The 22,706-nt window shown below is 36.4% G+C and overlaps 3 protein-coding genes across 14 annotated transcripts; all 3 read left to right on the plus strand.

Moving 5' to 3' along the window:
• Positions 1-1,061: 1,061 nt before the first annotated feature.
• LOC137730604 (cytochrome P450 78A5-like) lies at positions 1,062-4,081 on the plus strand. Its single transcript, XM_068469590.2, has 2 exons — positions 1,062-2,119; positions 3,209-4,081. Exons 1-2 carry the CDS (start codon positions 1,136-1,138, stop codon positions 3,827-3,829), a joined length of 1,605 nt encoding a protein of 534 aa, XP_068325691.2. The 5' UTR covers positions 1,062-1,135; the 3' UTR covers positions 3,830-4,081.
• Positions 4,082-11,553: 7,472 nt separating this feature from the next.
• LOC137731723 (uncharacterized) lies at positions 11,554-17,081 on the plus strand. Of its 7 annotated transcripts, none has more exons than XM_088687419.1 (9): positions 11,554-12,072; positions 12,626-12,836; positions 13,121-13,254; positions 13,461-13,557; positions 13,717-13,896; positions 13,997-14,272; positions 14,804-15,141; positions 15,744-15,955; positions 16,324-17,081. In XM_088687419.1, exons 2-9 carry the CDS (start codon positions 12,680-12,682, stop codon positions 16,358-16,360), a joined length of 1,431 nt encoding a protein of 476 aa, XP_088543545.1. In that variant the 5' UTR covers positions 11,554-12,072; positions 12,626-12,679; the 3' UTR covers positions 16,361-17,081. The 7 variants fall into 7 exon arrangements, with proteins under 7 accessions (XP_088543545.1, XP_088543542.1, XP_088543547.1 ...); XM_088687416.1 differs by lacking the exon at positions 16,324-17,081 and adding an exon at positions 16,025-16,168; XM_088687418.1 differs by lacking the exon at positions 16,324-17,081 and adding an exon at positions 16,025-16,168 and having other exon boundaries at positions 11,833-12,072; positions 12,631-12,836.
• LOC137732595 (meiosis-specific protein ASY1) lies at positions 16,432-22,701 on the plus strand. 6 transcript variants are annotated; one of them, XM_088687414.1, is made up of 22 exons: positions 16,432-16,852; positions 17,386-17,798; positions 17,913-17,969; positions 18,409-18,505; positions 18,592-18,660; positions 18,756-18,848; positions 19,034-19,160; positions 19,246-19,315; positions 19,442-19,483; positions 19,605-19,733; positions 19,826-19,945; positions 20,071-20,113; positions 20,227-20,289; positions 20,497-20,625; positions 20,852-20,928; positions 21,014-21,112; positions 21,270-21,420; positions 21,518-21,594; positions 21,674-21,743; positions 21,845-22,011; positions 22,120-22,260; positions 22,368-22,701. In XM_088687414.1, the coding sequence occupies exons 2-22, from the start codon at positions 17,796-17,798 to the stop codon at positions 22,419-22,421; spliced, it is 1,878 nt and encodes a 625-aa protein (XP_088543540.1). In that variant the 5' UTR covers positions 16,432-16,852; positions 17,386-17,795; the 3' UTR covers positions 22,422-22,701. The 6 variants fall into 6 exon arrangements, with proteins under 6 accessions (XP_088543540.1, XP_088543541.1, XP_088543538.1 ...); XM_088687410.1 differs by lacking the exon at positions 16,432-16,852 and adding an exon at positions 20,735-20,747 and having other exon boundaries at positions 17,661-17,798; positions 20,200-20,289; positions 20,497-20,621; XM_088687411.1 differs by lacking the exon at positions 16,432-16,852 and adding an exon at positions 20,735-20,747 and having other exon boundaries at positions 17,661-17,798; positions 20,200-20,289; positions 20,497-20,621; positions 21,017-21,112.
• Positions 22,702-22,706: the final 5 nt, after the last annotated feature.

Below are 22,706 nucleotides of genomic sequence, written 5' to 3' on the forward strand. Positions count from 1 at the left end.
ATGCCACCATATTCGACTCTTTTGGCATAACACTTACAATATACCAATATACCATCAATTTCGAATATCGTACACCAGTATACCATCAACAGTCAATGCTGGTGAGTTCACTAACTGAATCGCTTCCAAACAATTTGTTCCAGTCACTATAAGGGAGAAAATCTTCATGAGTTGGAAGCAATCCAGCCTTGAGCGCGTACAACTCTATAACAAAAACTGAAAATTGCTCACCATGAGCAAGCGTATCGATAATATTGTACACCTATATTATAACTTATAACACGGAAATAATTATCATACTACCACTGTGTATTTGTCACATTCAAAATTTTCTCATGTTTGATGAGAACAAATATATCTTCAAACACATGCCATTATCAACCTACGATATACACATCATGTGGTCGTTGCCCTTAATGAGTATAAGGCAAAAAGAATACATTGAACACGGTCGTTAATGGTCTTCTTGGATTTTTTTTTTTAAATTTATTATTAATATAAGGGGGTTTGAAACTATTAAAATAATTTAAAAGATATAGAGTTTCGAACCCAAGAAGCATGAATGAAAAATTAGAAACCCAACACCTGTTCACTAAGATATTGGACAATATGCATCTTCTTGTATCTTCAAACGTGAAGTTGTTTTCGGGAAATCTACAAAAAAAACAAAAGGCTAGGATTCGTGATTGTGATTTTGATTTTGAGGTGGGATATAATTCCAAATTGTGGGTTCGACGTGAAACCCATGTGAAACCCATTTGGCCTTACTCCAAAATACAGATTCTGTAACTATTAATTATAAATATAGCGTAAAATTTTTATGAACACTCAATATATTACTACATAATATTATTATTCTACGTGTTATATATGTTAGTGAACAACATTCAATAAGATCGAGTAACATTTTTAAAGATGAATAATATATATTAACTGTTAACAAGATGGAAATGGTCCTTAGCTTGGGTATGCTTAACCATGGTTAACAAACTGACCTAGGCCCTTAACCCTAATCAACTTCCCACGTACTATATATTCAAATGAACCCACACTCCATCCTCATGACAAATGTCCGTTTCTAGGCAATTCCACTAGCTTTTAGATTTTCCCCGCTTAACTTCAAATAGTTATAGTTATGAAACTCTTCGTGCTAGCCAACCTTTCGATCTTAGTCTTTTGGTTTGGAGGTACGACGTCGTACTCGAACTCTCTCACTCTCACTCTCTTCCTCCTCTCATTCTTATACCTTTTCCTTGTCTCTCTATGTCACTGTCTCGTCCCCGGAGGTTTTGCATGGTCATGTTACAGTCATGCCCAAAACTCTCAAAACGGTTCCAGCCTCCGGGGACCAGCTGGGTGGCCTATACTAGGATTCCTACCCCATCATATGGGTTCTCTTGCCCACCAAAAACTCTCCACTATGGCAACTTCACTCAACGCAACCAGGCTCATGGCATTCAGCTTAGGCACTACTCGTGTCATCATCAGCAGCCATCCTGACACTGCTAGGCAAATCCTAGGAGGCTCGTCATTTTCCGACCGTCCGATCAAGCAATCAGCTAAGTTGCTAATGTTTGAGCGCGCCATAGGGTTTGCTCCTTCAGGAACATATTGGCGCCACCTGCGCAGGATAGCAGCCGTCCATATGTTTTCACCAAAAAGAATCGGAGGCCTAGAAACCCTAAGGCAAAAAGTGGCTGATGAAATGGTGTTGACAATTTGGGATGAGATGAAGGGAAATAGGGTTGTGGGATTAAAAGCAATATTGCAAAAGGGTTCTTTGGATAACATAATCCAGAGTGTTTTTGGCACTAATTATTTAGGTTTAGAGAAGGAGGTTGGTACTAATCTAACGTTAATGTTGCTAGTTAAACAAGGGTACGACTTGATTTCTAGGTTTAATTTGGAGGATTATTTTCCCTTGAGGTTTTTGGACTTTTATGGTGTGAAGAGGGAGTGTCACAAATTGGCGGCTGAGGTGAAGTGTGTGGTGGAGCAAATTGTGAGGGAAAGAATAAGAGCAGGAGATTTCGGTGGCGGCAGTGACTTTCTCAGTGCTTTGCTAGCTTTGCCGGAAGAAGATAAACTAAGTGAGTCAGACATGGTGGCTGTTTTGTGGGTGAGCAATCAAAAATCTCTCAACTTTAAATTGTTCTTGATATAATTCACTATATTTGCTCAATATATATGTATATGTATATATACATGTCATTTTATATATTTTTGCATGCATCAAATAATATTGATCACATCTTTAATAAACGTACAGATTCATAAAATCGGATATATATTGCTTCGATGACAAATGTGATTAACATTTGGTATAAGATTTTTATATGACCCTTACAGATGTGAATAACTGCCAATTATTAATTTACATATACTAGAACTTATCAACTTACAAATTAACGATCATCTATATGCATGTGAATAATTGTTGTTAAGTTTATTATAGTTCATTTGATAGATCAATAATTATGGGGGATATTTTTCCCTATAGTTCCTAGGACTTTATAAAAAGTGACAATCCAAAATCCTGCTGCAAAAGCTATCTAGAGTCATGATTGAATAACACCATACCCTAGCTGCTAACTTGGTATTTGACCATAAGATTCTAAATTATAATATAGTTCCATTTAGAGTCGGCTTTTCTTGAATGTCTATTTGAACTCAATTTCAACACGTATTTAAGTATTAAATTTGATTCAGCAGTCTTTTATCACTCTTTTTAAATCATTGAATCAAATACCATTGTCAAATACATCAATGCTAAATGCTTCTAAGTAATCAAGAAGATTGATTTAGACTCCGTCATCATTAAGTTAAAATTAGAAATTGCCACAATAAGATGATGGAGAACCTTTCACATGCTATTTTTGTTCTTGGGGATTAATTATTGATATTTTTATCCCTTATCCACTAGGAATAAATCATACTCCGTACGAATTCTATCTAAATATGGCCTATATTATTAAATATCTCTTTTGTGCTATCCACGTTGATCTCTTTCCTGTTTACCATTTTTTTCATGGGACTTTAAGATTCTTGGTGGAACATGCACATTGCACTAATTTAGATTAAATTAACATGTATACTAAGATTTGTTTCCCTAATAATTTTGATCTCCTAGCTCCTAGTACAACCATAAGATCTTCCGTGCTTAAATTAACCAAGCCTTTTTGTCTTTTGGTTTTGTGACATTATCCAGGAAATGATATTTCGAGGGACAGACACGGTTGCTATACTTCTGGAGTGGATTATGGCAAGGATAGTCTTACACCAAGACATCCAAGCCAAAGCACAACAAGAACTTGACACACACGTGGGGAACAAGAGGCACGTGCGAGACTCCGACCTTCCAAACCTGCCTTATCTGCAAGCCATAGTTAAGGAAGTTCTCAGAATGCACCCTCCGGGCCCCTTGCTATCATGGGCCCGTCTTGCGGTCCATGATGTCCATGTGGACAAGGTCTTTATCCCAGCTGGCACAACTGCGATGGTCAATATGTGGGCCATAACCCATGACCCATCCATCTGGAAGGACCCGATGGTGTTCAGGCCTGAGAGGTTCATCGAGGAGGACGTGTCAATAATGGGCTCGGATCTCAAGCTCGCACCATTTGGGTCTGGCCGGAGAGTCTGCCCAGGCAAAGCGTTGGGTTTAACTACCGTGCATTTGTGGCTTGCTAGGCTTTTGCACCAATTCAAGTGGTTACCGGCTGAGCATGTAGACCTTTCAGAGTGTTTGAGGCTCTCTCTTGAAATGAAGAAACCACTCGCATGCCGCGTCGCCCCACGCAGTGCATTACGAGTTAATGAAGCTAGCTAAGCTAGTGGTTATGAATAATTAGGGGAAATATAATGCAGTGCACTGATTGAAAATTGTACGATGGTGTGAGTAGTGATCGAAGTAGCTAGGGCGTGGCTTGCATAATGTATCTGAGGCCAGTAAAATGGGGTTAGGAAAGGACACTCAAAACCTCTACACAAAAATGTATGTAAGGAATCCTTGGCTCATGAACACTGTAAAATATTGTTTTGACTATTTTATAAAAGCTAGTGGTTTGAACTTTTGCATTAATGTTCAACGTCTTACTTTATGACTGATTGCCAATATATTCACGGTGCTTTATAAACCATATGATGTGACTCAATATAAAATAAGCTCATTAATGAAGTATTTAAGTAATAATTTAATCATCAATATTCACGTTATGTAGTTTATAAATATGGTTAAATATATGGTCTCTTTAGTATTATTTTTAATAGTTTATTAATTTATTGGCTAATTAATAACTTATTAATTTATCAAGGTATTCAGTGTTTCCCTAAGTATAATAATCATACTTAGCTTCTCGTTTTATAAACTAACAATTCTATGTATTTTTTTAACCAAGTAAAATTCATGAATCAACTTATTTTTCCCCAAGATAGTTTGTACATTGCTCAAAGTACTACATTATTTTATTTTATGAACATTTAACTAAACAAAAACCCTATTTAAATAAACAAAACAACACATCATACATACAACAATGATTTCTCATCTCAAAGGTGTAAAGTAATCAGGAAACTATTAATTTATATATTACGTTAGACCTATACAAATTTTTTGTAATTGTCTTTTAAATTTAACAAATTATTAGTTTATCAGATATTAAATTATCGAGATTCTACTGTATACCACTGAATAACTAGATATGTTACAGCTTTCAACCAAAGTAAAAGAGATAAACCGAATCTTGGTTTTTAAAGGTTAAATATGATTAACAATCACAACAATCACACATTGAACACATACAGGTCAAAGCCGCCATAACCACTAAACATTGTCAAATTAATTAAGCCCGAGTAGGTAAGTAATCCACTTGTGGATGATACGATCTAAACTGTAAAGCCATGCATGGCTTTGGTTCAGTAGTCTAGTCATTTATTTTAACTCGAAATAATTATAATTAACCCTTTATATGACAATTAATTAGTATGAAAAGTAGATCGCGAATCCTTACTTTCACATAATTATATCTCACAAAAACTTAAAGTTGAATAACTAATTAAAGCCTCCACTTAATTAAACATCATCCATAATTATTTATTTATTTATTTGACCAAATGATATTATATACCTACATTAAAAGGGAGGGGGTTGACTTAGCTTCACAATGAGCTAGCAATAATATGGTTCAAATTCGTTTTTGACGAAAATCGAACATAAGACCCCCCCACTTACAAGTGAAGAGAAATATCACTAGACCGTAGTACTAAGTGGCAGGTAATTAATCTTTATCTATAATGCTTTGACTTTTCCCAAAAGAACATTTGCAAGTAAATTGTTTTCAAGAACAGATTAACATCAAAATCGTTTTCAAAACAGTTTATAGTGGAGTGAGGAAAGAGTCTTTAAAATCCATCAACTTAAAAGGAAGGCACAGCTAAGTGATGAGTTTTTTGAGTTGTGGTTGTAGCAAGTTATTGTCCCACCAACATCTGCACCATCCCATTCTTAATTTGGTGTGACTAATTATATTGCACAACAACATAGACCATATATATTTACCGAACGTGCTCATTTTGCTTGTCCTTATCAATTGCAATTGGAAACAAACCATGCACCCGGGTGACATGGATGGAACTCTCACATTTATATATGGCTTATTTTTAGCTATGGTCTCTGGAACTCGATTTTTATTTCACTTTGCTCGTTGTAGCTTAAAAATTGTCAATTTACTTTCTGAAATTCAAAATTTGTTCCACTTTACCCTCTGGAACTCGATTTTGTTCCCGTTTTGCCTCCTGAAACTTGAAAATCATCTATGTAAAACTCAAAATTCGCTTCATGTGCCTTAGATATGTTAATTTCTTATGTGGGTTTTGATTTGGGTGCACCATGCTAATCAATTTCTTTTTTTATCTTTTTCAACTCTTCAATTTCTTTTAAACTTAATATTCTATGATTGTTGAATGTTAACTCGTAATGGAGATTTATAATCAAATTTATTGCACATGTGGCATAGTCTTATTGGTTGTTGGGTCTCACATATGTTTCAGGAGGCGACCTATAAGTTTGAGGGAGTAGAGAGAGTCCACAAATCAAAGTGAAATGAAATTTGAGTTTTGTGGAGTAAAAATATAACTTTTGAGCTACATGGGCAAAGTAAGATCAAAATGGAGCTTCATGAGACGTAGCTAAAAATAAACCATTATATATATATATATATATATTGAGATTTTCAATAATATTATTAAACAATTGTATGTTGTTAATTAATCATGCATAAAATTAATGTAAAAAGTCTCTCGTCGAAAACATGACAGAATAAAATATAACTTATATTGAGTGTTTCAATTTTCTAATTGCGCCCAAGTTTTTTGTGATAAAAAACATCATACACATGTTTGGTTAGCATATGATTAAGTTGAGAATAACATTAACATGTGACCAATTAGTAGTTGATCGTTGGACCTCCTCTATAAAATCTTGAGAATTATGACATCAGTTAAAATATGCCTATGAATTTAATTATGGAAATAATGTTGTGCAAGGGAGACTAATAGTGGAATTTACAAACTTATAAAGAAAAAAAATAAAATATATATATATATGTGTGTGTGTGTGTGTGTGTGTGTGTGTGTATCTCAAATCTTAGCCCCAAAGGCATCTATTTTTGCTAATAATCAAGCCTTAATCTGCTTAATTTGTACGGATTGATTACTAAAGATTGAAAACCACTAGCTGATCACAACTAACAAGTCATTAGGCGTTTCCAAGTGGTATGCATTTAGTTGATGGATAGAGATGGATCATGAAGAGAATATTAATGTGGACCAACCCATATACCTTAAACTTGTACACAAGGGCAAAGATATTTTAAGGCATGTCCTAAAGTTTAGGCTTTTTCAGATCCAAATCTTTAGCTTTTGTCCAAAGGCAAATCACTTTAACTCACCTTTGCCTCCCACATATATATTGCATATATGACTTGAAATTGCCATGTTGATGCGCCACAAGTTCAATTGGGACCCCCATACATGTAATGTCTGTTGAAGTTCATATATTTTTCTTTTTGGTTAAGCTTCTTCTACATGTAGATATTGCTAAATTAGTTCAACGTTTAAAGGTGTTCCCAAATGTGGTTTTGAGTTATAATGACATATTTCTTACTTTCTCATTATCTTTTTAGGGTTTGAAACACAAGGCACTTGTCCGCAATCTTAAGCACCACAACTTATTTTTTATATGATTTTTAGACAGTGAGAACGCCGATAAGGTCTTGAGTAAGCCTATCATATGAGGCAGCTTACTAATCACAAGAGGATGGGACTCAATGTCAGAGGTTCCACCCCGTACGAGTAACTTGCCCTATGCCACAACCATACTTTAAATACTCTCTTATTGATCCATCAATAAATGTAAATAAACTATATAAGACTATTGAACTCATAAGTAGGGGCATATCCACTTTGGGGCAAGGTAGTTGATCAGCTGATCTTTTCAAGCTCAGAAATTCTCTGTGAAAGAGTTGGCTGCTACCCTTTAAAAATCTAAGATGGCCTTGAAAGATGCCCTTCAACTGCTCCATGAATTACATCTATGGACACTAGGCTGGGTAGTTGCTACTTTCATGCCTTTGTATGCATTACTATGGTCATCTGTCGGAGGCTCACTTGACATACGTTAGTATATGTCGGCATTTTCGCTCAAAAACTATTGACATCAATCGATATACTCGCTTGTAAATTGTTGGCCCGTATTTGCCAACAAGCGTGCATGACTTGGAAAACAACCTTAGGCCTACTAAGACTCAGTAAAATGCCAATTTACATGTTAATTTGTCCAAAAAAATTTACGCATCACAAGCACTATTCTTACTGATTCCCTAAATAATATTTCCTAGATCTGTCACGTGTTTCAGAAGTTTACTCAACATAGTTATATTCGTCAAGTTGATTTCCACTGCTCATGTGTAAGGAATTAACTAACTAATTAAGGATATGTATATCTAAGGCAATCATCCATGCATGCGCGCATTACACCAGTAAAGTTTGAGTGTAAAGGAGCAAGTGGCTTATACTCTTAATAAATAAATAAATATATATATATATACACACACACACACACTTGCTTGGCTATATCAGTATATTGGTTCGTTCCATAGAAGGAACTAATTAATAATTTGTGTCGAACAGATTACAGTCATGGATATTCATTAATTACGACAAGGCTTTTGTTAAGTTGTAATTAACCAAGGATTAGGAGTACCTAATGATCACTTACTTGCAATTGTATTGTAGCATTTGAGTGCGTACGTGGGGTTGTTTTTCGAGCATTAACAGAACAGAAAGACAACAATAATTGAAGAAAAAGTTCATCAATATCTGCAAGCAAAATAACAAATAATACTTTATTATATCTTAGGGGAGTGCTTTTTACAGTCCCCAAAATACTACCTAACACCGTAATATGGTGGTCCTAGTGTGTTAACTAATTTGGTAGGCCGACTTGGATAAACATTTAGAGATTTTTTTATTCATTTGTTGTCAAACCAATCGACAATTTTGGTAGTAAGTAGCATTATCATGACAAACTGTTCATTTGTTTGATGCATGTGAATGGTTATAAGATCTCCAAATTGAATGATTTTTTCACATAAGAAATTGTTATTGGCACTCCAAAATTCTTATTTTGCACTTCAAAGTTTCTATACTTAGAAAGAAAAATACACTTGTGGGGAGTGTAAAACGAGATTTTTGAAGCATCAATAACATTTTCTTTTCACATATATGATATTTAGACAATGATAAAAAGAATGAACGGTTCCTATTACGATTTCGTATGGCTAATATATATTAATCGTAAGTGTTGGGGAAGGGGGGGGTGGACAAGTGGGTTTCCCGATTGGGAGAACACAATGTTTACATTATATAATTCATGTGAATTTATATAAATTAAGAGGTCATATCAAACCGTTAAGATATTAATTATATGACATGAATATAAGTATTTTAACCAAGTCTTAAAATAAACCAAAAGTCAACATTTTATTTAGAACTTTCATGATCATGTTCACAAAATTAATACGAAAAACAATTGTGACTAAATCCGATTTGGGCCTTAACTCTAAACTAGAGCCCAAATATGAAAGTGGGTCACCGTTTGATGGGCCCTTCATTGCATGTCGTGGTTAACACGTGGAAACACACCGATTTAATTTGAGGGTAGGTGGAGGCTGCTTCCGTGGCCCTCGCAGATGAGGTTCAACTTTCAAAATTTCGAAAAGATTCTCTCAACGAAGCACTTTATAAAACACAATTGTTCAGTCCTCCAACTTTTGAATTCCCAACAAGTCGCCCAAAATAAATACGGCTTAATTGTATTAAAACCTTTACTTATTATTCTTTCTTCTCCCTTTGGCCAATTGGTCATAAACATACAATCTGTGCTCAGTTGCTCGCAATTGATATGTATATACTCTAAACCTCTATACAGTTAATAATATTGGGACCAAATAAATTTTGTGCTCGTTTGGAAAGTACTTTTAAATGACTGAAATCGTTGTTAGAGAACATATTTTTAGGTTCCAAAAGCACTTGAACTTGAAGTGTTTGCTGCAAGAAGTCTCAGTTATGTGCTTCTTGCAATAAGCACTAAAAGTGCTTTTTCATAATTGACTTCAATTTTGTGGTAGGGATTGGTTTCAAACTACTTTATGTAAAACTGCTTTCAGTCATTTAAAAACACTTTTAAACAAGTCATTTGTAACTTTAGAAAAGTTATTGCTTAATAGTGGTATGACACCTGATCTTCAAAATTTGATGCATGTATACATGCAGTGCTCTCTTTAATACTTATATGTAAACATGCTTGAGAAGCTAGAAGCGTTATAGCTTCACCAAGATGATGTCCATGTTGACGAGGTATTACGTACTCATGAACTCGAAGATATGGTATCAACTCTTAAAAATAAAACAATCTCAAACAATTATATATTATATATATATATATATATATATTAGGAGAATTGTTATTAGCATCCTCAAATCCTTATTTTAACTCCAAACTTTCTATATTTAGAAAGAGAAATACATTTGCAAGGAGTGCATAATGAGATTTTTGGAACGCAAATCATAGTTCCCATCTTTTAGTTCATCTTTGTTTGTGACATTACATATTTTTGTATTTATTGACAATTTTTGCCATATGGATGTGAGTTCCTTTAATACGGGATCTAGAAAAAGCATAACTTATTATAACATAGAGTTTACTCTCATACATAACTGATCCAAATTGAAAGTGAAATTTTTTTTATAATGATTATCCTTTATTTTTGATACAGATACCTATTATCATTTGATAAACTTTTTAATGTTTATAAACTACGACTAAATTAATAATTGTTAAATGGTTGTGTTTGGTTAAGTTTGAGTCAAGGGTGGAGCTAGGAATTTAACTACAAGATAGCTAATTTATTGGGAGCTGGCTTCTCCGCCCTCTCACTTCTCATACACTCTCATTCTCTCCTATTTTGTGCGGTCACGGTTAAGCCACGTGAACATTTTATATTGATTTTTTTTATAAAGATAATAAGACAAAAAGCAACAGTAATATAAAATGTTGACGTGATTTAAATGTGACTGCACAAATAGAAGGGGATGAGAGTGTATGGGAAGTGCGAGGGCAGCGAAGCCAGCTCCAATTTATTTTCCTTGTAGTGCGAGTGATTTAGGTGTTGGAGTAGACTAAATTTCTGTTTTGTACGATATTAGACTTAAGTTTTTATAAGAGAGAGGATCCTCGCCGGATCCTCCAATTAGATCTGTTTATCGTACATTGTACAATCAGTTTTTGTCAGGTACTATTTATATTGAATTTGAAATAAAAAAATTTACAATGATTTCTGACCGTACGATATATGATGAACGATTTGAGGATCTCCGAAATCTTCACAAAGAGGATCTGGCGAAGATCCTCACTCTTTCCATAACATTCTTACTTTATGGATGTATGAATGTACTATAGTGTTCATTGTGAATATTTAACTCTTATTAATTCATTTATTAACAATTAATTCGTCCTTATCGCAATTAGAACGTGGGTTATCCAACAAAATCAAACCAATATTGATGGTTAAACCGTCTAAGTCTAATATCATGTGATATGAATATAACAAATTATATTATATATATACTAAAAGAGAAAATGGACTGAAACACTTTTCATTCTACAATGCGATTCCATTTTTACCCGCTTCTTTGTTGTTGCTTCAACTTTACCAATTTGCTGTCAAATGGAGAACAAGATGGTGACACGTGTGTCTTCACCGACTCAATTTCTAAGATCTCAAATGAAAATGTTTTTAAGTAACTGAGTTACAATTTTAAATGACGTTAGATAGTGGCCAAATTCCAATTGAAAGATCATAGAAATACAGGACCACGGTGGAATATCCAAAAGTCAAGGGTAAAGTTTAGAAATTCCGGAAATTGACGTACCTTTGTAAATGAAATTAAGACAAATACCTAGCAACAATATGTCTCCCTTATCGAAATTTCAGCAAGAAAAGGAAAAAAACAATCTCTCCCACCTTCACATCCCTCATTGCATTCCAAAACGAACCAACAACCTCCATCTGCACCGTCGAAACTGAAAAACCCACCACGCGTCAATCATCCAAAAGCGAGTACGCTTCACACCCACACCAGCGAGTACAAAACCTTCCTCTGCACACCTCCATAAGAAATTGCTCAACCGATCAAAATTTTTCAAACATTTTCAAAAATATTCAGAGAAAATTTCGGTGAAAGTTATTTATCATCACATCCCTCTGTTCAGACAAAATAAAAAATTCGATCCCTTCCGACTTTTCCCTCTCTTTTCCCTTGGAGGGAAAACCCTTCCAAATCCAAAACCCCCTGCTTTTTAACGAGCAGAGCAAAATTAGGGTTTTCGCAAATGCTCAAGCTTCACTGACGGCAATCGTTCTCTCTGCTGATTCGCTGTTTGTTTACTGTTTGGTTACAGGAATAGCGGCGGCAGCTTCCGGCGTCTTGTATTCCGGTTTGATTTTAGCTCAGGTACAAATGGTGGAGTGAGAATAATTGGTTTTTGGCTTAGCTGGAGTTTGTAGCTCTGGTTTTTGTGAGGTGCATTTTTTTTAGCTGAATTTTTAGGGTTTGTTTGGTTTTGATGTTTTGCATGTTGGGTTTGTGGGGAAATTTGTGTTATTTTGCTCGTGAGAAATGAATGGAGTGAGATAATTGATTTGATTTAGGTATGTTTTGGACTTCAGTCAGTGATATTGGTTAATGGGTTTCTAGGGTTTAATCTTTACTTCGAACTGTTATTAATTGCATAATTTTCTACTAATTCAGCATAGTTTTGGGGGTACTCTAGCTACTGATTGATTTTTCGGTTCGTGGTGAATTTTTCCCGAACCAATTGCTGCAACTAAATGTACAAAACTTAGAAAGGCTGCATTTTTCATTTACCCCAAGTTTTGAAATCTTGATTTGTTTGAATTAGAAATAGTTGATTCGCCCGTATGGAATGATTGATTCTTAAATTGGATGTTATTATGCATGTAGGATGCTTAACTGATTTCTGAAATTTGAATCCTTTCTTCTGAAGTCAAGTAGGCACACCTGCAGCTTCTCAAAGCTAAGTTGTTTAATTCAAGTCAAAATGCAAACGAAGAAAAGAAGTTCTGGAAGAACTGCTGTGCGAGAGCATGCTAGCCCCAAGGTCACAAGAGCTCAGAGGAAAGCGTATGAAAGTGTGCAAGTTGTGGAAAAGAAAGTTGCAGACCTAATTACATCTTCAGCAAGGAAGCAAAGAATAGGTAGGTTACCTTCTTACTTGTTGCACAATAACCTCGGGAAATGTTCCTCGTGCTTGCGTGGAATATATTAGTGCACGTTTACTTCTAAGTGTTGAGTGTCGACATCCCCTGGACAAATTTCTTTTGGTATAGGGTGGTAGTATACTGTTATCAATATTGGCAATTTTGAAACTTTTGCTCTTCGTTTTGTTTGTCGTCAAGATTTTATCTTTATGATTATATTCTTATGTAGAACATGTCCAATTACTGTTTCTAAAACGTCATCTTCCTACCGCAACTTTCAGGTGGCACTCATAAAAAGAACGGGGGTGCTGTTACTGCAACCAATTCGGATTTGAATTATGATTCGATGCGTGATGAGACTGCTGACACTTGTTTGGGGCATGATGCTATGAGTGATGATTGCATAGAGATTAAGGTAATTAACTAGCTATGCCATGGCCGGCTCATTTAAGTTTCCTTATAAAGTCGTGTAAGGCATTTTATGTGTTATGCTCCCACCCTATTCCCTATCTCTCCCCCCCCCCCCCCCCCCCACAAAAAAAAAAAAAAGAAAAGAAAAAGAAAGAAAAGAAACAGAACATTGCCTGAGCATTCAGTATTTAGAAATGTCTCAAATTGCAGGATTGTATAGAGGGAACTGCTGATTGCACAGCGGAAACAATATTTTCTCCTGCATTTCAAATATCTAAACATGCCGAAGTTGAATCTGATAATGGAGGTAGATGAACAAACATTTTTATATTTTATATATGTATTTCACGTCAATGATTTTGTAATTGTTTCTCTTTCCTTCTCTATTAATGGTTAGAAAGATCTCATAAAAATGTTTTGTGGTTTTCTTAGGAATGTTGTGACCTTACAGTTCTCTTTTTCCTAGTTGATTTTGTTAACTTATTTAGAAATGGAGACCACAATTTTCATCAAGATTGTGAAATAATGTACTCAAGGGTTGATGTGCTGAATGGTCATGTTGTTCAAGAGACTTCCGAATCCATTGTTAGAGGCAAAGGGAGTTACTGTGAGAACTCGTTTTCTTCAGTAAATATAACATATCCTGGTAATACAAATGAAATGAAACAAAAATGCATGAGCAAAATAGAAGGCACAACACTATGTGGTATGTGGCACAATTAATGTGTATCCTCATTGTAATGCAGTTGTGGAGCCAGCCATCATCTCTTCTGAAGTCTCAGCCATATATCTTGCCATGAGAAATTCCAAGTTGGAATGTGTGGATGAGCATGGTCAGGAGCCCATGTCAACTGATTTATACACAGATGATGACGAGAATGAGGAAGTTGATGACTTTGATCCTTACTTCTTTATCAAGAACTTACCTGACTTGTCAGCAGTTGTTCCAACTTTTCGGCCGATGCTTTTACCTAAACAGACACGGCGTTGCCCTCCTACTAGTCTTGTTTTGGACTTGGATGGTGAGAATAATGACAAACTGTTGTATCATTTTTTTATCAACTTAGGAACGATTGGTAACTACACATCTCATTGCATTGAGCTTGATCTTTGCCTGCTTTCTTCTGCCAAAATAATCTGGATGTGTCTTCCTTTTAGCATTTTTTCTTTTGTCGTCTTTATGATGAGAGTCAAATAGAACATTTGTTGATAATGTTTCAGTCATGTGCCATTTATCTTCATTTCAATTGTTTATTGCATGATAATTGTAGCTGTATGGTAGGACGGGGACCCGTGCATGGGCATTTTCTCATTGCTGGTTCTAGTCTGATGGAAGATCTGATTTTAAATTATAGTCCAAATTTTTGCATTTGTTTTTCTTTGTAAGGAGTGCCAAATGTGTCTTTTTCTAGGACATAGGCATGCATTTTTATCTCACTGTATTGTTTAATATGATGCAACATTTAGTCCTTGATTTATCATCCCTCGTTTGTTGATGATTTGTTTGAACTATTGGTTGGACTTGCATGCTAAGACTGACTTTGATCTGGCAGAAACTTTGGTACACTCCACGCTAGAACCTTGCGATGATGCAGACTTCACTTTCCCTGTTAATTTTAACCTCCAAGAGCACACAGTATATGTCCGATGCCGTCCTCATCTCAGAGATTTTTTGGACAGAGTGTCCAGTCTTTTTGAGATCATAATATTTACAGCTAGTCAAAGTATTTATGCAGAGCAACTTCTAAATGTGCTGGACCCAAAAAGGAAGATATTTCGCCATCGTGTTTTTCGGGATTCGTGTGTTTTTGTGGAGGGGAATTACCTCAAAGATTTGTCAGTTCTTGGTCGTGATTTGGCACACACTATCATAATTGACAACTCTCCACAGGTATGCTATTCCAACCTTCCCTTCTCTGCCATTAGCAGTTATCTGTGCACTAAGCCCTTGAAGGTGATTTATTGAATTTATTGTCTCTAGGAGAATATTTTGGCATAGTTTTTGGAATGTATTTGTCTGTTCTTGGATCAGTGAGTTTCGGGATAAGCCTAATATGGTGATGAATAAAAGTGAGTTGAAAGAAGCTCCTTCTAGTCTTGGTGAAATTTATCAGCATTGTATATTTCCAGTTACTGGTCGATCTTTCTGCAGTTGTTGCTTGTAATGTACATCATTAGTCGGTTCCCTTGCCTGCTCTGAAATCAAAATCTAGTCAGTCCTTTCTAAGCTTTCGGCCAAGGCATGTTTGGATTAGTGTCAACGGGATATCTCAGATTTCATTTAATGAACATTTACGACACGGGATCGCAGACTTCATTGGATCTCTTTGTCAGGGACATCGAGTGAAATATGAAATATGAAACACGAATACAACTTTAATTTATGCCAATCTCAGGAGGAAACCCCTAGGATTATGTTTGTCCCTTATTCAATTTTATTAACTTTGTTTTTTTCTAGATATAACATTTTTGAGTGCGTTGGCTTTGTTTCAGGCATTCGGGTTCCAAGTAGACAATGGAATACCAATCGAGAGCTGGTTTGATGATCGTTCTGATAAAGAGTTACTCTCCTTACTTCCTTTTTTGGAGAGCCTGGTCGGAGTAGAAGATGTTCGGCCACTAATTGCAAGCAAATTCAACCTTAGGGAGAAAATTGCTGCTGCTGTTTATCCTTTTAGCTCAAACAGAGGCGATCCCTTCGAAAGGTGAGCCTACAACCAGTTTCACAGTTTGAAAGGGTGTATTTCCTGTACGTTTAGATTTTTTCCTACCAGAAACGCTGTTCTGTTTGTTATGAAGTTATGTGCTTTCATTGAGAAAAACGGGGATACAATCGGGGTGTAACATGGGTCAAAGACTCAAATACGACGCATAAAATTCTTGATAGAAAATTTGCTTACAAATAAGTTTCCTACCAATTTAATGGTCTTATAAAATGTTAGGAAATGGAAGACTGTTTGCTCTTTTTATTGATTGTTAAATTTTTATTTACGAAGTGCCACTTCAGTTTTGCTGTATATAACACATTTAAACCCGATTATTTTCGGAAAATCTACGCAATACCCGAGTTCAGATGGCGAGTGTTAATTTATCAGCTGCCTGGCTCTTGACATTATGCTCAACAACAAGTGCATCATCAGGCAGAGGCTCAGCTTTTGTTAAGTATCGCAGTTCGTCTCTTGGTTATGTGACGAACAATTTTTAAAGCGTTTGGGGTGAAATCTTCTTCTTTCTGTGTATCTGCAATGGTGGTATACAAAGTGAAACTGTTGGGACCAAATGGTGAGGAGAACGAGTTTGAAGCTCCAGATGATGTTCACATGCTTGAGTCAGCTGAAAGCGCAGGTCTGAAGTTGCCTTACTTATGCCGGTCCGGTGCCTGATCTACTTGTACCGGGTTGTTGGTTTGGGGATCGGTGGATCAATCGGAGGCGGTGATCTTGGATGAGACGCAGATGGAGCAAGGATATGTGGTCACCTGCGTCTCATACGGTCATACCCGACCTCCGATTGTGTGATTCGCATCCACAAAGAAGGTGATCTCTATTTACTAAAAATCTACAATGAGTGAAGGAAGAACTTCCATTTGCTACACTAGTCCGGTCAGCATCTTATCCTTTTCTGCATTATTTGAAATGTTGTAGCAAAAGAAGAAAAAACTATAGTAATTACCATATAATAAGTTTAATTTGACACTGAAAAGTTGGGTTTTTAGAATTTTGTGATTTAATCATCTGAGTTAAAATGTTGGAAGAAGTTATGAATTTACGTACTCTCTCATTTGACAAGAAAGGAAATTAAATGCCCGTTTGGGGTTGATTATTTGGTACAGCTTCTGCCCTTTCAAAATTTTTAGTTTGCTAAGTTGCTTGGTAAGAAAGTTGTTCGACAAAATTAATTTAAAGGTAATCTTCAAAAGTAGTTACAATGATGTTTTAATTTCAGTTCACGCTTGTTCACAATTTCACACATAAAAGTAGTTAAGAAGCAAAAAGAAAACGAAGGCGTTTTTGAGCAACCTCGAAAGTGATTTATACATGAGTAATTTAGGCAGCCTTGGGTCACACACGAATCTACCCATAATTCTTGGAGTAGTTAAATCAAGACGAGCATGAAGAACTGATGTCTAATTAAGTGCCAGCTAATCAGGTGTTACCGTTGGATTTGGCGCGCTGGTTATCAAATTGCAACTGATTAATCACTAACGAATAGTGATTAGCGACTAATACAGGCACGGCCTCCGTGCACCGCTCCTGGAATAAAAAACCGAGGCCGTAACAAACTTTTCGATTTCCGTTTTGGGACACGTGTACAGCAACTGACTCTCTATCTCAACTCGACGCGTTCCGCATGCTCTGCAATTCGTGAACCGTCTCAACTCTCAAGTAACTTTCATATTTCACCGCCTCCCGCCATTTGTAACTATTCAAATTTTCGTCCAGCTAGCAAGCTCCTCATAATCAAATCCAGAGCTCTCATTCGCTACTTCTCTCTCTCTCTCTCTAACTTCCGACTGTCATTTTTCTCTCTGAGAAAATTGCAACAATGGTGAGCTTCTCAGCTATCTGAGCAATTCCTTTATACTCGACGATCTTCGTCAATCTGCTAGTACCGATTGTTGAATCTCTCTGAATCTCACTGCAACTTCTTCGTCTTCCTCAGGTCGTCGCACAGAAGGTGAAGGAAGCGGAGATCACCGAGCAGGACTCGCTTCTTCTGGTAATCAACGATCGCTCATCTATTTAACAACAATCGCAGCGATAATTTGAAGTTGTTGTTAGTGATTCTTCTGAATTTCAGAGTTGATACTTTTCGTTTTTACTAAATCTGATCGGTTTTCATTTCATTTAATTTTTTTCTCACCTTCGATTGAATCTCTTTGGCTTTCTCTCGGTGAAATTTGATGTGATATATTGCGAAACTCTGAAATATTTATGATGGAAGAGTTGTGCATTTTCAAAATATAGATCATACGAGTTTTTGGCGAGTAATTGACGATTAGTATTTGAATATTAGTAGTGTTATGTCTTAGCATGATTAAGTTTGATTGAAGAAACGCGTTAAATTCATAGATCGTAATTATTATACGATTGTGACGACGAAGTTCTCGATACTTGTATGAAGTGATTCTGAGTAATTTCGTTTGATCTGAGATCAGACGAGGAACCTGCTTCGTATTGCTATATTCAATATCAGTTACATCAGAGGCCTCTTTCCGGAGAAGTACTTCAACGATAAGTCTGTTCCTGCTTTAGGTAAATTTGTTTAATGATCACAATTTGTTGTAGTTTAGTTCAAAATTCGGGTTGTGATTTTGTTGAAATTTTGAAATCTTCGACAGAGATGAAGATAAAAAAGCTAATGCCAATGGATGCCGAGTCTCGCAGGCTTATTGATTGGATGGAGAAAGGTATAGATCGTTGTACTCGCCGATCATTAATTTGAAATTTTTGAATGTGGTTTTGTCGATTCCTTGTTTGGCTAAAAATTCTATGTTATTTTCAGGTGTATACGATGCATTGCAGAAGAAATACCTGAAAACACTTTTATTCTGCGTGTGCGAAACAGTTGAAGGACCAATGATTGAGGAATACACTTGTAAGCCATTCACGAAATTAGTCATCTAAATCACTTTTCTAAATTTGATTAGGTTCAATGCTGGTTGATTTTGGAGTGTGAATTTTTTAGTCTAATTTTGATTTTGCCTCAGTTTTGGAGAATTGACTTGTTCTAATTCCTCAGTTTTAGAGAGTTGACTTGTTCTTATTGACCTTCACCTTCAGTTTCTTTTAGTTACTCAAATTCTGAAAGCCAGGAGGTTTCGATGAATATAAGTCGATCTGGGAACAAGAAAGAGGGTGGAACATTCAAGTGCAACTCCACAGCAGAAATTACTCCCAACCAGATGAGGTAACTTTGATCGAAACTCGTTCCAGATTGTATTCCCATCCTGTTTGGCAAATTTGTGAATTGGTGCAACTATGTTAATTTCCAGGAGTTCTGCTTGTAAAATGGTTCGCACATTGGTTCAATTGATGAGAACTCTTGATAAAATGCCTGAAGAGGTAAACCTATAATTCGCCTTAGTTTCTGATGAGCTACCTGCAAATTTTAATGCATTCTGCAATGTCCTGGAAGAGTTTTTCTGTGTTGGTATGGTACTTAAAGATGTTTGAATCTCTCTGTTTCAGCGAACAATACTGATGAAGCTCCTGTATTATGATGATGTGACGGTACACCATTTTTAATTGCTTTCTAGTCGTTCAGTTTCATGTGTTGTTTGATTACTTTCTTTCTCGTTTTGTCAAATATGCTTTGTTTGCCACAAGACGACACAGTTATTTCACATTGCAGCCAGCGGAGTATGAGCCTCCATTCTTCAGGAGCTGCTCTGAGGAAGAAGCTCGTAATGCATGGGCCAAGAATCCTTTGAGAATGGAGGTTGGGAATGTAAACAGCAAGCATCTTGTATTAGCGCTGAAGGTAGGGAATTGAGAATGTTTTTTGAATGTGTGATATTCAAATTCATGATTTGCGTTCCAGATTTAACTTTGTTTCTCTCATTACGTGTACAGGTAAAGAGCATCCTTGATCCTTGTGAGGACGAAAATGACGATATTCAAGATGATGAAGTGAGCTTAGGAGCTGATTCTATGCAAGGGGATGATTATTCGGAATCTGATTCTGACAGTGAGGTGATATTTTATATCTTCTTTGGATATAGAGCTTCCAATGAGCTTAATGGTGTTAATTAATGTCAGTATTTTCTTTAGAAAATAGTTTACACATGAAACATGATATGTTTTGATACTACTTTCAGCTTAACCAATCACAAAACGATCGTTATATAGTTGCTCCAGTAGGTGAGGGTTCTGAATCTGTTGTATGGTTTGGCTTTGTATTGTAATTCCCACCTGATTATCTGTTGGCCTGCGTTGTTACTTGTTAGCTAAAGAAACAATGGTTTTCTTGACAGATAAGCAACAACTACAGAAAGATAACAGCGCACCGCAGGAAGATAACAGCATGGTTGATGAAGGTAATAAAGCAATTACACTTTACTAAGTTAGCAGACCAATTTCGATACCACAGTGAGAGTGATACAAACTTGTTTGAACTTAAAAACCGTGCTGAATGACAGCTATTTCTTGGCTTTAGTTCCTAAACTACCTTTTCTTTTAATTTTCGAGTTTCCTTTGTGATTTTCCCGCACAGTTCAACTAATGATTTTTTCTATGATGTGTAGATAATACTCAGGATTCAGTGCAAGACGAACAACAACTGGCTCGGATAAAAGACTGGATCAGTAGCCTCCACCTTGACACTGTTGAACTTACTGATGTTCTCTCAAATTTCCCAGACATCTCAGTGGTAAGTAATTCAACTTCTCAAGTCACTGCTGAAAAAACTGTGTCGAAACCTTGCTCTGTTGGCATATTGTAGTGTACTTTTTTACTCCATCTCTCCCTTTTTATATGCTGCAGGTTTTGATTGAAGGTAAACTGAAGAATGCCCTTAGAGCTGCTGGTTTTGTTTAACTTATTTTGTGAGACTTGGTAACAAGATTTGCTACTTTCCAACCCTATTTGGCTGGATCACAGAGATTATGGACAAGCTTGTCATAGAAGGTGTTCTATCGAAATCTGCAGGGGACACTTACACTTTCAACAGGCCGAAGGTTTGCTTTATGTTTTCTCCTTTGTGTTTCAATTATGAGGCCATATTTTATTGCTTTTGAGTCAAACTCTTTCTCCTCGATGCAGAAGTCTGATTATAAGTTCACTGTGGTGAAAGAAGAAATGGATGGTCAAGTACCAGTTGCTGCCAAAACTCCAATGGTTAACGATCTCATGTACATGAAGGTGATTGTGTTTCCTGTCTCGAAACTTTCTATTCCCTGTAGAGTCCTCAAATTTCTTAATATCCCCAAGTACTGTACTTTTGAAAATTTACTTCTAATTCATAAGACTGTTTCAGTTGTCACATTTTGTTTAACCTGACTCTATTTGTCTATCTCAGGCGCTTTATCATGCTCTTCCAATGCAGTATGTGGCGGCTACAAAGCTTCAGAACAAGCTCGGTGGAGAGGTGAATCAGACTACTGTGCGCAAGTTCATTGATAAAATGGCACGAGAGGGTTTTCTTGAAGCCAAAGACAACCGAAGGCTAGGTGTGTGCGATTAATCCAGTTTAAAATCCTTGTATTTAGGTACTATGCATGATCAAATTATATCTAACTTACCATTTTCATTTGTTTTCTAAACCAGGGAAGCGTGTTATCCGTTCTGAGATCACCGAGAAAAAGCTGGCTGAAGTGAAGAAAGCTCTGAACAATGATGCAATGGTATCTTTTATCAATTTAGTATTTCCGTAGTTTTTTTCTCTTCTATTACATATTTGCTTGGATTTCTTACAATGCACAGGATGTGGACAACACTGAACCAAATAACAAACCAAATAACAAGTCCAATCATCTGGATTTCCATACAAAGGGTAAAAGCCTCAAGTGCTTTCAGTACATTAAAATGAATTCAAGTCTCTAGTTACTTTCTTAATAAGCATTTTTAAGGCCTAAGAACTGCTTTTGTTAACAGGAAGCAACATCAGGGACACATCCACATGCGGCGTCCTCCACTCCATCGGATCAGATCTCACACGAATGAGAATAAAATCGAACGGACCTCATTACAGTCCAATGAGGAGTGAGCAGACTACTTCAAAGACAAAGGAGCATCCAAACACTCCCACAAGCAGGGCTCAGGTGCATCGATTAATTTAGATCCTCCACCCCTTCACTTCATGTCATTTTTTCTCTTCCTCCAACTTAACTGTTTACACTAAGTTTAAATTTTGTTTGGATATTCTGCAGCCAGTGACTTCAAGGGAGAGCTTCGTGCCGGGAAATGATAATGGCAGAGCAAATGGCAACACTGATTACTGTGACGATGGGGACAGAGTGATCTGCAGTGGAAGGTCAAGCCAAGACAAGCGGTCGAGGAAAACAAGCACGGTGCGTATGATTCGAAATCTGTAGTTTTTGTGACCAGCAAAACGCTAGTAAAAAAGTGCTATGGTCCTTAATATGTTGCACTTTGGGACTTTTTAACTTTTGTACAGGTGAAGGAGCCAATTCTTCAGTACTTGAAGCGCCAAAAGTCTCAAGCCGTCTGAAAATTTCCAGCATTTGCTGTCCGTCTGCCGGACTCGATTTTCCTATACTTGCGGAAATTTATTATGTAAGTCTTTACGGTGATTACTTAGGAGTATAATGTGGTAAACTGGGGATGGTTTTGCCCATTGTAAATAGCACACGCAATGCTGCTGTGCGTTTTGGTGCTGAATACAGGTTTAGTGGTTGATCATTTGACTGCACAGATAGTAAGTTCTAAACTAGTTTGGAAAAATGTTTTATTCAAGGGTGGTGCTATACACACTCTATTTACTTCTCAAACGTTT

This window comes from Pyrus communis, chromosome 16, assembly GCF_041283825.1.
Source record: "Pyrus communis isolate YQ-2024b chromosome 16, ASM4128382v1, whole genome shotgun sequence".
Classification (NCBI taxonomy): Eukaryota; Viridiplantae; Streptophyta; class Magnoliopsida; order Rosales; family Rosaceae; genus Pyrus; species Pyrus communis.